Here is a 17,217-nt window from a genome sequence, read left to right on the forward strand (position 1 = left end):
GAAACTTCTCCTATTGAAAGTTATCCGGAACCTCTAAAATATGATTTTAAAAAATCTAACACAGCTTAGCAGTTGGTGTGAGGGGAATTGAAACCACTTCTTTCTTTACCACACCTGTTTTGGGAAGTGGTAAGAGTGTGGGGTAATGTTGCAAAATCTGCAGCTGGAGAGTAGGAGGCAAAAAAATCCTAGGAGGGGTAGCTACTGCCCTCTTGTGTTTTGCTTCTGCAGAGTCAGCTGTGCTCCTAGATTTGCTACTGTCACTGCCTGAAGAGCTGGGCTTCCTGGATTTTAAGAAGCTGAAGAGTCATATGCACAAATGTTATATGGAGTTGAGTGCTCACTACACAGGTGAAAAAAACAAAATGAAAGAGGCCAGCCAGGCTGCCAATAGTAGTGAGGAGCCCCATGTGCACCCTGCTACTAGCTGCCTTCCTCAGCAGCAAGAGCATACTACTTCAGCAAATTCTGAAACTGATACAGCATCACCTTTTGCCTCTGCCATGGACTGGAAGACTCTGGGTATCTGCCCTTTGAACTCATTCTTGTTTCCTTTAGATGTTCTGGTACGAAAAGAAGAAAGCTTTGATTGAGGAAATTGGATTCTGTGCTGTCAGGTGTCTATAATGAACTGTGTCCTCTCAGAACATTTGTAAGCTGTTTACCATAGCCACAGTCCTCTCATTGCAGCTCCTATAGCAGCATGACCTACTTTTTACATCTCAAAAGTCATGATACTTATTTTGGACTTCTATTAGGACTATGTACACTGCTATTTTGTCATAACTGTATTTCTCCTGTATGATGATTACTAGATCTTATTTGACCAGTTCAGAAGTGTTACAGTCTACATCCTGTTGTAGCTAGAGATCATTCCCGAGTTATTCAGTACAGCTGAACTTTTATTGTGTACTATGAAAATATTAATTTCATGTAACTTGTCCAGTGCCTTCTCACTGTAATGTGCTTGCTGAAGATTCTCTTGAGCAGGCTCTTTATCAGCTTTCATGATTTCTATAGCTTGACTGCAGAAGAGGTGGGAAAAGATCTTCCTCTGTGGCAAAAATTAATAGTGTTAAGTGCTTAGGAATTTTACTGTTAAGCATTGCATTATAAAGCAATATTTCTTCTTAGACAACTTTGCTCTGGAAGCTAAAATGGCCTGGAGCCCTATTTCTAAAAGTATCTTGCAAAAATATGCAAAGCTGCCAATATACTCTGGGAAACCTTATCAAATATCCTATACCACCTATACAGTGCTGTGCTGTTAAGGTTGTAGGGGCTGAAGAATGCAGTCACTGTCAGAATATTATTACCATGCTAAGATAAAGTTGCTACATGATGGCTGGCATGTACGAATCCTACAACAATCTGTATTGGAATGTAAACCCGTCATGGAGTATTACTGGTGTTTACTGAGATCAGTATGGATGCACTTGGACTCAGAACAGCTCACAGCAGTACTTGCCATAAAATGGGGGGGACTAGAATGCATACTTTTAAACTACTATTAACATTGCTTATCTTGCAGCTTATTTCAAACTTAAGATTCCAAGAAATATAATGAATTCAGCTGACCAACATGATCTTGTTAACCAGGAAAGCCGATTCTAGCTTCTGTGATTGCAACATGTATGCATATGGCTTAACAAGACACATTACTAGCTTAGATTATCTTGCTTTTCACTCATTTTATTCTACTATTAAGAACCTAAGTGACAGGTAAATCTAGAAGATTAGTGTGCCATCTTTGCAAACACTTGGAATGTTCTTACAAACATTGTGAACTGACTCAGGTGTGCTGCAATGAGACAGCAAGCAGTGCTTCTTAATTCACTTTTTTAAGGCAAGTACGTACTTTAAAAATTACACAGGTCTTTACTAATGACTAGTAGTAACCAATTTGTGTCAAGTGTATTCTTTATCCAGTAGTGCCAAGCTCTTTCCACATGTTATAATACTGTCAATGCAGATGTTGTTTGAATCAAACTTAGTAACAAAAAGATATTCTACCATAGAAATCACAAAACTCTTAATGTCATCCCAGTTACAGATTTTGGTTTGAAATGTGACCTTTATGTCCATCTCTTGGATTATATGACAAGTGGGTTGTCTAATTGTTGAAAAAAAATGTTTCTGGTATTTTGTTTTATTGGTAGAGAACAGAATAATCCTGGAGCCAGCATGCTGTGTTATAGAACAGAAAACGCATATACTGATTCTCTGTGGAGGAAGTTGTTTTCCCAGCTGGTGGGGTAGATTTAATAAAAGGACAAGGAGCAGTAAGACGATGTCCAGGACTCCCAATGCACAGAGTTCATGTAGCTTCTCCATTTTCTTTATTAGCTTGAATACAGGAGTGCAGTGAAGCCTAAAGAATAAAAATAACCAGTTAAACACAGCAATTCACATATGATTCTATAGAGAAGAAACATTTCTGCCATTTAGAAGGGACATGAATTCACTCTGAGCCTCTGCTACTTTTTTCTTTAGTAAAGCTTGTAATACACCATAATCTTCATCAGAAGGAAAGAGACATTTTGCAAACAGTAAGGACTGCGGACTGATAATTGCTAAAGACAATGCAACTACTTCAGGGTTACAAGAGCAGAGTGTTTGTATTACAGATAAATAACTTAGTGGCAGATTATCATTTTACCTGGGTTAGAAACTGCTTTCTCCTTAAGTGCCTGTAGAACTGCAACACACATGGATTGGCTCTCACCACCTTGGGATCAAAATCCAGAATACGAAGACCAGCAAGGCCACGAGCTCGAGAAAGTGCTACGTAAGCCTGGCCGAATTCAAAAACACGAGCCAGGGAGATCTCAACACAGTCCAGAGACATACCCTAATAAAAGAGTAAAGAGTGAAAAATTGGAAGCAGATACCTATCAAAATAACTAGGAAGTATTGGCACCCTCACTGCAGTAAAATACCTACATAGTTCAAGTATTTGAAGATAATGTAGCTCAGGGTATACTTTATCCCTAGTATGACATTATTACCCATTGTGGGGACATGGCAAGAATTGCCACTGCTGAATAGGTTTTCTGCAGTTCCTTTGTGGGGTGACATTTCTAGGACAGCCACACCTTGCAAGTAGAACAGCTTGAGCGTAATTGATCCATAGAATTACTCTGCCTAGATTCCGCTGCACTGCTGGCTTATAAATCATAGGAAAGAGCAAGACAAATAAGTTGGATTCCTGCAGGACCCCACTGATAACATCCTAGAACCATAGTAAGTTTGGTAGGCACTTCAGTACAGATATATATAGGCTCTCATGTTGCTTGAAAACATCCCACTATAGTTGGTAAGAAATAGGGAAAGGATCTACTGCTTTTTGCCATTTCCATTGTGTTCTGTTGAACTGACAGGGAGTTCCTTTCCATATTTGTTATTTGGGAGGAAAACAAACTGGGAACAGCACAAGATAGCGATAAACAATGTTTTTACATTATTCTAATAAAAGGAAATCGCCTGCCTGCTCATCCAATTGCTTCCTCCTCCTTTGATTGAAAGCACTTTCACTTACACACAGGGAGGGGTGTGTTCTGTGTTCTCAGTATCACTCTCCCCAGCAATGCAAAATACACACACACACACAAAGAATCTCCAAACCCTCCCTGCCAACAACAGCTTTGGGATGGAGACAGGAATTTTACCCAAGTAAGTGTGCATAGTTACAGCTGGAATTTAGTCCCATTTAACTCAGTTGGGCTCACCTTTGAGTAGGCATGTGTAGGATTGCACTGTTAAATGCACTAGCCCTGGCTGCCAGTCTCATTTCTCGCCCTCGCACCCTTCACCTCTTGATTGAGAGCCCTTTTACACATGCTCATGGAGGGAGAAGGGGGGGCAGAAACGTCTGAGGCATCAGCCTTTACAAGAGCAATATGATTGAATGTGAAAACATTAGGATTCGGTCTCAGTCTCTCCCCACTTCCCCTCCATATTCCCCTCCCCCCCCCTGAGGAAAGCAAAATTCAGGTTAGTCAGTTTCTGAGGGTGTTAGCAAACAGCAACGCAAAGACAACCTGAAAAAATAGGCTTCTCAGTTTCACTTCACCTTATATTCCACACTGGCTTTTAAAAAAATAAAAATTCAATGTTGGAAACAGCCGCAAATGCTCGTGGCATTCAGGATTGCTCTGCCAGTGATAGCGAGCATGTGAACTATTGGGAATCCAGTGTCAGCTTTGAATTTAGAGGAATCCTTGTCCATCCCTATTAAGAGAACACTTAATTGCCATTGGTTCCTTCAGGAGGTAGCAATCAATGTCACTAACCTGACTCTTGTGGATGGAAATGGCCCAGGCAAGCTTCAGGGGGAGCTGTTGCCGACTCACATAAGTTCCAGCTGGCCCCTTCAAAACCCATCGTTCCAACCCAACAACGTTAGTGGCACCACACAGAAACCTCACTTTCGGTAGCCCTGTAAAAAAAAGCAAGTCAAGGCCCAAAGTATTCCTATGCCTAGGAGTTGGGGACAGGCAATCCCCCAAGTATCACATGTCTTGGGAGTTATTACAAAGCAGCACAGAACTCTTCCCACATAGAAAAGCTTTGAACTGAAACTCCAGTGGAGCTTATTTACAAGAGCTGACAATAAAACCTGGAAGACAAGGAAAGCAATTACCGCTCTGAAACAATAATAAACCATCACTGACACAGACCAGAGGTATCTAGAAAGTGTCATTATGGTCCACAGTTCACAGCCAAAGAACCACCTAGTAATGGGTGTTAAGTATGCCTGTCAGAAACCAACCTTTTCCTTCTGTTTCAAATCCAATCACAACTCCACGAGCCCCATTCACAAGACCCCGGGACACATCGAGATTCTTGGTAAGCATCACCTAGTGAAAGAATGTAGATATTGCAAAGGAGAAGCCCTGTAGCTTTCACCTGTCAGCATACACAGTAAAATCAAGAACTGCCTCTGAAAATAAAAAAGAATTATTCCCCCACCCAAAGATAGGAGAAACCTCTTGGTTGAGGAGCTCAGTTGTTTAGAATTTTATCCTGCCTTTTAAAAAGGCAGCACACAAGGTACATAGGTGAAACAATATGTAAAATACATTTAAGGCAAACAATAGTCTATTATGGTAAATAATCCACCTCAGTTAAATCTTGAACATTATAAGAGCAGTTAAACAGCACCACAGATTTCAGCACCTTCTATTTAATAGCTGGATGCAGCTATTAAATGTGAAGGATTCTCTGTGGCGTTTGGCATGGTCTGACTCCCAAATTTAATGTCCAGACATTCTTGAAAGCTATTTATTTATCCTTTAAATTTATATTCCTCCCAAAGGGAGCCCAGGGAGGCAAACAAATGATAAAGCACTGAAGACCTCTTGAAAACAAAATATTTTAAAGATATTGTAAAAAAACAATGTCAATACAGATGTAAGACTTGAAAGAGCAACGTCTTCAGCAAGCGCCAAAAAGACAACAGAGATAAAGACAAAGCAGTGAAGCCTCACACGCTCCCATGGTTCAGAGGAAGCAGATGCGAGCAACTAGGGTCCCATAAGTAGTATCTTTCCATTCGACTGATATTTTAGGTTCTGTCAGGAGGTGGTCACCCCAACCCACATATGGCATTGTAGGCAACATTTGCAGCCCAGGAGACTATAGCTAGCCAGCTGTATGTTTATCAGAGGGAAAACTGTGGGTTGTATTCAATGTAGCACTAAGATGAGCATTCCATCAGTGCAAGGATTTCTCCTTCTGCAACAGAACATTCTCCCTCTCTCCCCACCCCCACCCTAAATCCGTTCTGGGTTTTCCCCCAACCTCCAGAGCAGATTGGAGGATGGTGCTGTGAGGATGAGAGGAGAAGCAGGGAAAATTCCATTATGCTGGTGGTAATCGTGGCACTAGTATGAGACTTTAATTGAATATCACCCAGTATTAACAGAATGAAAGGAGTAACTGAATTGCTCAGCAGGCACAGTCCTGAACCTATACATAAGTTGCTTGAAGATGTGCCCAAGCCTGCAGCTCTAACATTCCAAGTTACAGCTAGCAATTACCTGTATGCGCAGCCATGATTCTCTCAAACACACTATATAATAGATGTTTGCTATAAAAACAAATCCTTTTACAATTACTCTGCTTGCCTGCTCCTGTAACATACAGGTGGAGAATACAGAACTATGGTGCTAGTATTTTAGCGTTGTATTTAGCTACTAGGGGCTTTGCCCCTGCTCGCTTTGCTCACCAACCCTGCTTACTGTCACCAAAGCCCCCCCTTTCCACTCCACAGGTGCCACAGGACACTATTTTGTCCCTAATGCTATTCTGTATCTATATGAAGCTGTTGGGAATGGTCATTAGGAGTTTTGGAGCAAGGTGGCATCAGTATACATGATACCCAACTCTATTTTCCCATTACATCTGAGACAGGTGAGACTGTGCCAGGTGTCTGAATGCAGTGGTGGACTGGATGAAGGTCAGTAAACTGAGCTTGAACCCTGGAAAAATAGAGGTCTTGTAGGCCGGTGGTTTCTGTGTCCAGGAGATAGGCCAATTGCTCCTTCAGAGTGAGGGCAAGTATGCCTTGGTCCATTTCTGTCTTTAGAGGCCCAAGTGACATCTGTGGCCAGGAGTGCTTTCTACAAGTACGCCAGGTGCAACCATTCCTGGTCTGTGACAACCATAGATCACAGTGATCCATGCATTGGTAACCTCAATATTTGATTACTGTAATGCACTTTATGTGGGGCTGCCATGTATCTGGCCCAGAAGCTGTAACTAGTGCAGCGGCCAGACCACTCACAGGAACAGATTACTGGCAACACGCTACTCCATTGCTGAGAGAGCTGCACTGGTTGCCAATTTGCTACCAGGCCAGGTTCAAGGTACTTGTGTTAATTCACACAGTCCTAAACAATTTGGGCCCGGATTACCTTAAGGACCATCTGATCCCTTATGCTCCACCTCAATCACCAAGATCCTCTTGACAGGGCATTTCTGGTGGTTCCCCACACCCCTGAGGTTTGGTTGGCCTTTACTAAGGACTGAGCCTTTAGTGTGGCAGGCCTTGCCCTGTGGAACTTCCTATCAGTACAGGTTTCTACCTTGTTTTAGATGTCTTCTGATAACTGTATTGTTTAAACAAGCCTTTGCAATACAAAATTTTCTTTTTTAATGAACCAGTATTTACTGATGCTTTACTGGGTTTTTTTAATGACGCTTTTTATTTCATCTTATATGCTGCCTTGATATACTTTTATGAAAGTGCAGATTATAATTAGATAGACAGATAGACAGACAGACAGACAGACAGACAGACAGAAGCTGGTGGGATTAAACCCCACTCCAAGGAAAGCAAAATCCCACTACCAACTCAATAACTGCCTCTAGCTTAGGCAATGCTCGCGGTCACTTGCTCACTTGGGCACCTTGCTTGAGTTCAATGTTGCTGCTTACAGGACACTGTGAATCAAGAGTGTTCACCGATAGAGGGTCACTATCCACTGCCTTGTAGGTCTTTTCTTCTCCTAGAAAAGACAGGCAAGATGTAAGAACTTGCAGTCCCTTTACTCCATAACGTCTTTTGAAAGAGTTGCTTCCCAAATTGATCTCCCAATAACTGAGCTGTCTTTAGGGGACTCTGTTTACGTCTTCCACAGCCCCAGGTGTTGTGAGTTCCAAGTATTAGACATAACAGGCTCTGCACACTATTCTGAAAGCCTAAACCCACAATCTCCCAGAATTCCAAATGATAGGTATCTTCCTCATTTCTGCCACATCTGTGATTTCTGGATAGCAGCAACAGAACTAATTCTTCGCCCTTTGCTGAATTTAAGTAAATGTGCTCTTCTATGCCCCCACTTTTTGAGAAGAATACCAGGACTGGGAAACTTAACTATTGGTGGAGGTGGGATGTATTGCTAACTTTTATACTGGTCTCCAGTTATTTTATTCAGAAAGAAAAGTGGCATGGCAAGTTCCCAGTGTTAGTTCCCAGCTCATGCTATAATTGGATGTCTCTTAGTCTCTTGAAAGGAAAGGCTACTTGTTTCAGTGGGAGTCACTGCAACATTCTTACCAGGTAACTCCTGCAGCCTTCTGGCATTTGTGAGCTCCACATCATCCTTGTGGGTGCATAACTGGGTAGCCAAGATTCCATCTCTCTCCACATTATGGGTAGCTGTTAGAGTCAGCTGTCGGGTAACCTCCTCTGTGCATCTGGCAGGCATTGATGGGTACATTTAAAACCAAGAGAGCAAAAAAACTGAGTATTTGATGAGAAACACAAAAGATCAAGAAGAACCTATCTAGTCTGCACCCCTTGACATAATTACCCTCCTACTGACTGCATCCAGCTTACTGTTCTCTTCCTTGCAAACACTGTGGTCATAGCCACAATCAAAACATGCAGACCAACTCTGACTGTGCATCACTATGCGGGTGAGGATGCTTGAAGGTGCAGGATAACTACAGCGAACACAGTGCATCTAATTTCCCCTGCCTGCTGAAGCCCATTACTGCAAAAGCAACACCTGCCAGCATTTCACACCAATCAACCATCTGTGGTTCCTCCATTCAAAGAGTACTTGACCCAAATTTCAAGCAGTTCAATAAGTTTAAAGGAAGTACAGGAGCAGGTCAGCCAGTATTCAAACTTGGCAGAAGCAACTTATGTCAGCATTCAAATGTTCAGTTAGGTAGAGGGGGAATAAGTAGAGATCTCTGTACACTTAGGTGTTTCACTCCAAGGGATTAGAGATCTCCCAGTCAGAGATTCTAGAGGAAGACAGTATCTCACCTGCCCAGGCGGACAGCATGCAGAAGAGAAATGAATGCATTGTCAGTCTGTCTCCGCACCTCTGTCAGCTCCATGTTCAGGTGGATACACTTCTGCCAGCTCTTTGCCTGCAATAAAGCATTCTTTGATCAAATTATAAGTCAGCCAATGATAAGTGTATGCAGTGACTAACAGCAACAGCAGTATACCTGGAAGCAGAACATGGGTTGCTCATTGGCTTTGCTGACAGGAGGCAGTTGCAAGAAGTCTCCACATATGATGAGTTGGATTCCTCCAAATGGATCCTCACATTTCCTAACAACTCTACCAAAAGAGAATGGAGACACTTTCAGGGAGTCATTGCCATTCTGGTCCAAGAGAACCAAATGAAAATACCCTAGAACAGGGATGGGGAGCCTGTGGCTCTCCAGATGTTGTTATGTTACAACTCCCATCATTCCTGGCTGCTGGCTGGGGCTGATGGGCATTGGAATTCAACCATATCTGGAGGATTCCCCATCCCTGCTGTCTGGAGAACAGAGAGGTCAAGTGCTGACTGATGACTCTAGGAGGGCAATGGCCATGGTGGTATCAAGACTAAACGTGAGACTGAAAAGTTTACATGGGCAGAGCTTTGGATGTGGGACTGTTCACTGCAGAATTGTAAAGAGCAATGGAGGCTGGTCCATTAGGGTGAGTGGGGCACTGCCCACCAATGTTAGTTTGCCCTGAGCCAACCTCTACCTGCCCTACCTTCCTACTTGCAACTAGCCCAAGGGCTGGCACAGACTCTCAGCTTCCTCATCCTCAGTCCCTGCAGAACACAACAGAAAGGAAGATGGAGACAAAACTAGACTTGGTTGGGTGTGCCCGCCATCAACTCTTGCTCTGCGTACTGTAGGCCTCTCTGCCTTCCACCCTACCAGTCCCAATGGGCACCACTCACCACTGATCAAGAGCCTACTTAGGCAGAACTATGTCCCATTCACCCAGGATTAATGCAAGTGCAAGAATATCCCCAAGAAGGAAGGAAGAGGCCACACCAGGGTGTAGTCACATGGGGTCTCAGACACCCTACTTTTTTGGGAACAAGGTCCCAGCATGGTCCCTATGTCTCTAGCATCCTTTGACCTATCACCAGAATGAAAAGAGGTGAGTCAGCCACTGAGAAGACTCTTCTCAATAGCTAACACTCTCTCCTTTCATGCTGATTGGCTCCTAGGGATGTCTGTTGTTGTGGGAGAAGGTGTGAGCAAGGAGGAATGTGGAAATGATGGAGAGCAAGCAAGCGAGTGAGGGGGAGTGGCATGACTATCATGAATAGCCCTTGCACTTCTGAATTTGCCACTGCATTACTGGGGTACACACCTAGCCACTGCCTCCAGTTTATCAAAGAATTCACCCTCCACCATAGAGATCTCATCTATGATCAGATGGCGGCAGTTCAGCCACTGCTGCCGAATCCCAGGCCTCTGAGCCAGCTCAATGCACTGATGTAGGGGGGCCTTTCCCGAACCAATACCTGTAAAAGGAGAAAGGGAGAAGAGCATGTTATTAGTACCCCACCACTAGGTTCTTTTTACCCTCCCTTCTTCCCAGGGCTCTGTTACCTGCAAAAGCATGGAGTGTAGTGCCACCAATATGACATGCTGCAACCCCTGTGCTAGCTGTGGCATATGTGCTGTTTGGAGGCAGCGAGGCCACAATCCTTTTGAGCAGGTAGGATTTTCCAGTCCCTACAGAGAGAGTAGCTGCCTTTAAAAGCACACAGTCTGGATTTCAGCTTAACCATTATTTCAGCACCACTCATACTTCCCTTCAAATCAAAACCATTTCAATGACAAGCAGCAGGGGCAAAGCATGCTGTGCTTCAGAACCGTCATTTAGGTTGTAAGCCAGTTCAGTGGGACTTACCTCTAAGGAATCTCCGTCCACACTATCCACCCAAAAAGATAAATATCAGAACCACCAAATAAGTTCCTGTATAAGCTAGACGGCATGTTTAGCTTAAATCCCAAGACTGTTCAGCCTTAGAAGGAATCTGGGATTCCCATTGTGGCAGATGGTGCCACTAGACTCTAACCTGCAGAGACATACTCAGACCCTCCTTGACTCTCTTCTCTCACCAGCACTGCCTGTGAAGAAGACATTCTTCCCACTCAGCACTGCGTTCAGCACCATTGACTGTTCCTGGGAGAGTGTTGCTCGAGAGCTCATCGACCAAGTCTTCTTCACCTGCTGACTTTCAGCCACCTGAAGAGAACATAGGAAGCTGCCTTATCCCGAGTCAGAGCAATGGTTCACTAGCTCAGTACTGTCTACACTGATTGGCAGGGATTGAGCCTAGGACTTTCTGCATGAAAAGCAGACGCTTAGCATATTCCCAAAGGAAAAAGTCAAACCTCTCTGAATCCAAAGTGCTTATGAAAGCATTTCCTCCTAACTCTCAAGTATGGCAGCCAGAGAGGAAAAATTGCCTCTCAGTCCAGAGGAATCGTTCTTTGAACATCACTTTGTCCAAAGCCACCTACATTCAAATAGAACAGTCATACGATCTTTGCCCATACAAAGCTTTGGAGATCCTGCTCATGTGCTCGATGGTAAGGTCAATTAGGTTGGCTCGTGTGAGAGAAAGGCACTTCTCAGTGGTGGCCCCACAGTGATGGAATTCCTTTGTGACTGAATTATGCTTCATTCCTTCAATGCAGTTTTTTTTAAAAGAGGGCCCTGAAACCTCTCTCTTCACTGCTGCCTTCTCTCAACACTGTTAATGACTTGGGCAATTCAGAGAAGCGCTCTCATACCAAATATACACTAAGGCTGTGCACCTGATTTGGCTGAGGCCCGACCCAAATCGAGCCCATTCAGACATTTTTGGGCCTCGAGTAAGTTAGGTTCTGACAGCCACGGATCACTACAGGTCAGATTCAATGACCCAGAGCAACCCAGGACTGTCAGGGAGTGGAGTATTAAGCAGAAAGAAGAAGCAGCCACGGCTCTCCTTCCTGCCTGATGAGCAGAGGCAGCAAAGGGCTTTCCTTTGCAAAACAGCATCACAAAGAATAAACTGAGCCCCAACCCCGAATGTATTTGGGACTGGCTCCAAGCCAGGGCAGGGTGACCTGATGCTCCCCCCCTCTGGATTGAAACTATGGGGTGGATCTGCACACAGCCCCATTAGACACTTATCTGATGTGCCAAATGTATTGTGCATCATTCTCTTTATGCATGTCGCTTTGTGAGAACTTGGCCCTAAAAAGTGGTCTCTACATAAGTTTTAGAAGGAAGCAGCTGCCTAAATGAAATAGGAAAACAGGACTGCCAGTTTATATGGTTTTTTTTTAACCAGCCCTGGGCTCCTACTGGGAAGAAGGGGGGATAGAAATCTAATTAACAAACATACATACATAAGCAGGTGATAATGCCTATACAGCAAGCTGCTGCTAATTTCCATAACTGAATACATGAAGACACCTTATACTAATGCAGGAAAACAACTTACACAGAGTCAAACCATTGGTCCAACTAGCCTGGTACTGTCTATTTTGACTGCAACTCTCAGTGGATTCAGATAGAGATCTTTTCAGCCTAGCAACTCCAGAACATTTTAACTGAAGAACTGAACTCAGGACTTCTACTTGCAAAGCATGGGCTCTACCACCGAGTTAAAAAAGTTCACCTGCTGATTTCTTCAGATCAAACTTCTACAAAAGAGCAGAAGCAGGACTTTTTGGTTGTTTTCTGGGAAGCTGACAACCCTTGCTCTAAATCAGTCATCACAACAATACTGGTGTTCATACGATTCTCTCAGTCTGCCTTCCCCAACCCTGTGACCTCCAAGTGTTTTGGACTCCAACTCCTATGAGTCCCATTCACCATTGCAAATGGTCAGAGACGATGGGTGTTATAGTTCAAAACACCCAAAGGGTACCAGGTTGGAGAAGCCTCCTCTAAGCCAGTCTATATTATTTTATCAGTACAAGAAACAATGCTGCTGGTGAAATATATTGGAAGTTTAAATAGCCTGGCTAAACTAGTCCCACTTCGGATTCATGTCTCATAAGCCAGTGCAATATGACCGCAATCATAAACTCCACCACTTGCAATAAATAATGGCAGTATTGCTCACCCCACAGACAAATAAATGGGGAAACACTCCTGGGTAGGGCTTAATTTAAACCAGCATCAAAAAGTAAAGATTTAGAAGATGCTAAATGAATTTTAGAAGTATTTAATGAGCATATACAGAGTGAATTCCCATCTATAATCTTTGCATAACCACAACCGCAACATCTGGGATTATGAAGTGGGTGGGGCCACTTCTCCTTTAGAAACTAGCCACTACCCTTATGCCAGGGATGGGGAACCTGTGGCACTCTGGGTACTGTTGGACTCCCAACAGTCCCAGCAGCATTGGCCAAAGGTCGGATATGATGGGGGTTGGAGTCCAACAACTTCTGGAGGACCAGAGAGCCGTGCATTATGGGCAAACAGAACGTCCAGTTAAATGACACATTCACGCTAACAGAACTCACCTGTTTCCCATCCATCGATTCGCTTCGGACACGCTTCCGAGACGCACAACGTAGGGTTTGGCCTTTCAGCGGAGTGGTTGCAACATCAGCCAGAGCTTGCCGGGCTCTCGCCTGTTGCAAGTCGCGAGCCTGCACAGGGCTTACCGTGTCGAAAGTGCGTGGTAGGGTAGAGAGAAGCCTCGTTCGCTGAGCCACAGGCCTGATCCCCACCCGGGCGGCTTCGAACTTAATGCGCAGAGTCCGGACGAACCGACGCAACTGATCTGGAGGACAGTTCGAGAGCAGCAGCTGCACATGATTGGGACTTGGACCCAGCCGGACCGAGCTCTTTCCATCCTTCACGAAGCGTGTGAACAGTCGCACTTCACCCCGTGGCAGTGGGAAGTTCTGGGGGCGCCCTGGACCGCAGGTACTGGTCACTTGCAACACCAGTTCATGGAACTCGTCCCGGCCCAGCGTAACCCAGGCATCGCGTAGAAGTACTCGGTTTGACGCTGCTGCACCCAGATGTTCGATTGCCACCGTACAGCGAATCCGACCGTCCGATTCGGAACCTGGTTGCATTCTGTTTGAATGAAGACGAGGAGCCAACGCAGAGATACTGTAGACAGAGACCAGCTAAAATTTCTCTAGCGTGTGCCGAGGAAGTCAGAGTCGGCTCCTTACTGTCTTACCCTGATTTCTGCAGCCATTTATTTCTGCCTTGTACCTAACCTCCTTTGCTTCAGCCCTGATCCAGCTTCTATCGCACGCGGATTCAAACCTATAACTCTCGTCTCAGCAGCCAATCGGCGCTTTGGGAGCTTTAACTCCCCAGCCAATGAAAAGAGGAAAGGCGGAGGCAGAATCCCGGCACGACTTTCGGCAGCAAAGTTCTATTCAGTTGCTAGGAAACCAAAAGGGCAGGGGGAACACCATCCATATACATGCACACAAGGGGCGTTTGGACCATATTCTAATCTCCGGACAGCAGCACATGGCAGGAGCTGGGCGGGTCCCAAACGAACCGCTGGACCAAGTAAGTCTGAACAAGATCTTCTGTGAGACGGTCCGGAAGGAACTACGATGCCAGCGCCTGCAGACGGAATACGCGCTGAACCCACTCCTGAATGGTACGAGGGTGTAGCGCAGGGAAGAAGGGTGCAAGTGGGTGTGGGGAGATAGGGAGCCATCCCCCCCTCCCTTGGGCATACGAAGTTAGATCTTCCAGATTGGGGCGAAGGGTGGCCTGTGACACTTAACCTTACTTTGTTGTAGCATTGACTTCCTAGGATCAGACTGCAAAACTCTTTGGATGGGTGAATAGCCCATGCTCTCAGCTCCAAATTGAACTCAGAAAGGGTTAGTAGAAGAGAACCATTTGTTTTCAACAACTTAGCATTTTCTGTGTCCCTGTATTTGCAATCTGAAGGCTCAGTCAATAACAGTTATGAAAAATATTTCAAAAAACACATCCAAAAAAAGGCTGCAGTTTTTGCCACCAGGACCCACCAGGCCTATCCCTCTGGCAACTGACATGAAACGGAACACACAGCATATAGAAACTCTATCCCAGCTAACTTTTGCCTCAGGCGCTGGTCTTTTTCTCTAAAATGAGGACTGGCTTTTTTTTTAAAAAAAGTTTCCAGTGTCTGTCTGACCCTCAAATTATGAATGGCATTATCCCAAATACACCCTTGTGGCTGTTTGAAAACCTACATTTGGGGGGAAGGGGGCAGAGGTGTTCCTGATTGAATTTCAGCCAGAGGGCGTTGTGGGGAAAGAAAATGATAGCTTTCTAGCTTCATTAATATGGGCTTCCCCTTTGTCCTTAGTTAAGGTCCTGTACTGATTTCTTTGCATTATCTTGCTTTTGCCTTCAGTTCACACCATAACTGGGAAGCCTATGTCTTGGCATGATAACTTAGAGGAGCCTGCAGATGGTAAGCCCATGCCTTTAAATGTTTTAACATTTAGTTACTGAATAGTCAAGACTGTTTAAGAAATATCTTCCAGCATGAACCAGAGGGCAAAATATAGCATCACAGGGGAAGCCTAAACATCAGACTTTCATCTCTTTGGAAGACCTTTTTGCAAGCATCATTCTATTGTCATGCCGCCCTGAGCTCCTACCAGGAGAAAAGGTGGGATATAAATCTAATAAATAATATATCTACAGAGCAAGAGTATGGCAACATGGGCATCAGCATGCAGTTGCTACACTATTCAGAGAAGAACAGTGTCTGGAAATCTAGAAATAGAGTCAGGGTACAAGGCTTACTGGAATAATATGGCAAGCAAGTAAGTAGTTTAAGGCCTGATCAAAAGTAAGGGAAACAAAACAAAGCCATTACATAATTAAATACATAGGTAAAGATATAAGAGAGTGTTCCCAGTAATAATTTATCAGGGTACCGGCTATGCCAGCTCTTCCCAACCTGGTACCCTTCAGATATTTGAACTGTAACTCCTATAAGTCCTTGCCAGAATAGTTTTGCTGTCTGAGGCTGATGAGGTATAGAACAAAACATCTGGAGGGCACCAGGCCGATCCCGCCATGAGAGAAAAATGAATTGCATTTTTACTGGTTTTACCATCAGGTTTCTAGAGGTTTAGCACACACAGAAAGGAATATATATATATATATATGTTTCTTGTGAAACTGATACATGAAACAGGCAAGATGCAAATGCCAACAAGATAAGTTGCCCTAACTCTTTTGCATCAGGAACTAATAGCATGTCCAAATCATCTGAAGATGATGGGGGGGGGAGCTTATTAGCGTATGATGAAATTTGGGGTATTGTTTTTATGTCATATTTTGTTTCAAGCTACCTTAGGAAAATTGATCCTTAAAGGCAGCATATAGATATGTAATATATATTGAAAAAAATGTGTCTGAACGTCAGGTGCAAGCCAACAAAAGTTATTATGCAAACTTAAGTAACAATGTTGTTTAAGCATTTAACAGTGCACTGTAACATTGCTTCCTCAAATTTCAGTGTGATTCAAGTACTTTGCACCCAGTCTAGACTAAGTAATCCCCATTGCCAATGCTTTAATCAACAGCTACATTCCTGAAACTTATTCATCATGCTGCCCTTGAACCAAACAAGAAATATACAGAACCACAAACAGAAAGCCAGGAAATTGGCTGGTTCTCCACACCTTTGGTGAGTTTAAGCAGCTTAGGGAGATAGTGAACATGGGCACACATAATGGGGAGGGTAGTGAAACAAGCTTTAATATGGTATCTTAAGAATCCAGCCTTTATACAGAAAGATCAAATAATGATGAGCTGTTAAAACTATGGGAAAAGTTTGTAGATAGCATCTAGTGAGTTTTCACCAAACTGGGATGGGAAAGAGTTTTGGTAAACAAGCAATTCCTTGTTCTTCCCTTATGCCAGATGTTCTTATACTATGAAAATATTCTCCATCACAGATCAGTACCAACCGGAATGATAGCAGGCTGTACTTTCCAAGTCGGAGCACTGAAATCACCAAATATATGGCTGCTATGTGGCGCCTGAAGGAGACGTCAAAAGACAAGCGATAAAGGAACACAGCATCACAGGAGTTTAATGGAAGAACTGTAGATACCAATTTGGGCTTTCAGAACTGCATAATCTCCACCTCTTAATTGGTACAAAGTGTAGGGTAGAAGTTTGACACAAGGCATAAGGTAGAGGCAATAGGGAAGGAAAGCCTTGTGGCATTTGAAAATTTAGCACCTGCAATAAACCTGACCTGAAACTGCCTGCCCGTGTTTCTGCTGCCTGCCCATATTTGTTTTATACAGGTCAGTTTTTAATGGTGGGCAGATAGGACTATCTGTTTCTCAACTAGAAGAAGTGGTAAGAACAGCAGCAGTGGTTCATGCGATGACCACCAGCTTCTACTGCTGAATGGGAGACAGGGACCCAATGCCCTAAACAAAGGA

General features: G+C 44.0%; 3 protein-coding genes across 6 annotated transcripts in view; 2 read left to right on the forward strand and 1 right to left on the reverse strand.

Annotated features, from left to right (window-relative positions):
• The window catches only part of SNAPC2 (small nuclear RNA activating complex polypeptide 2), a 7,148-nt gene extending 3,649 nt beyond the window's left edge, over nt 1–3,499 (forward strand). Inside the window, exon 6 of the mRNA XM_061632638.1 lies at nt 232–3,499. Within this exon, the coding sequence (XP_061488622.1) occupies nt 232–593 (362 nt within the window). The 3' untranslated portion in view covers nt 594–3,499. The remainder of the gene's footprint in view (nt 1–231) is intronic.
• Nucleotides 1,672–14,087, reverse strand: PIF1 (PIF1 5'-to-3' DNA helicase). 3 transcript variants are annotated; one of them, XM_061632627.1, is made up of 12 exons: nt 13,297–14,087; nt 10,888–11,014; nt 10,372–10,497; nt 10,130–10,283; nt 8,971–9,085; nt 8,783–8,889; nt 8,063–8,202; nt 7,441–7,511; nt 4,772–4,859; nt 4,293–4,438; nt 2,660–2,851; nt 1,672–2,371 (listed from the first exon to the last, which is right to left on the reverse strand). In XM_061632627.1, exons 1-12 carry the CDS (start codon nt 13,858–13,860, stop codon nt 2,318–2,320), a joined length of 1,884 nt encoding a protein of 627 aa, XP_061488611.1. In that variant the 5' UTR covers nt 13,861–14,087; the 3' UTR covers nt 1,672–2,317. The 3 variants fall into 3 exon arrangements, with proteins under 3 accessions (XP_061488611.1, XP_061488610.1, XP_061488612.1); XM_061632626.1 differs by having other exon boundaries at nt 7,405–7,511; nt 13,297–14,086; XM_061632628.1 differs by lacking the exon at nt 10,372–10,497 and having other exon boundaries at nt 7,405–7,511; nt 13,297–14,085.
• On the forward strand, nt 13,274–17,033 carry CFAP144 (cilia and flagella associated protein 144). 2 transcript variants are annotated; one of them, XM_061632639.1, is made up of 4 exons: nt 13,274–14,408; nt 15,159–15,218; nt 16,345–16,448; nt 16,685–17,033. In XM_061632639.1, exons 1-4 carry the CDS (start codon nt 14,117–14,119, stop codon nt 16,805–16,807), a joined length of 579 nt encoding a protein of 192 aa, XP_061488623.1. In that variant the 5' UTR covers nt 13,274–14,116; the 3' UTR covers nt 16,808–17,033. The 2 variants fall into 2 exon arrangements, with proteins under 2 accessions (XP_061488623.1, XP_061488624.1); XM_061632640.1 differs by having other exon boundaries at nt 13,277–14,408; nt 16,720–17,033.
• Nucleotides 17,034–17,217: the final 184 nt, after the last annotated feature.

This window comes from Rhineura floridana, chromosome 6 (genome assembly GCF_030035675.1).
Source record: "Rhineura floridana isolate rRhiFlo1 chromosome 6, rRhiFlo1.hap2, whole genome shotgun sequence".
NCBI lineage: Eukaryota > Metazoa > Chordata > Lepidosauria > Squamata > Rhineuridae > Rhineura > Rhineura floridana.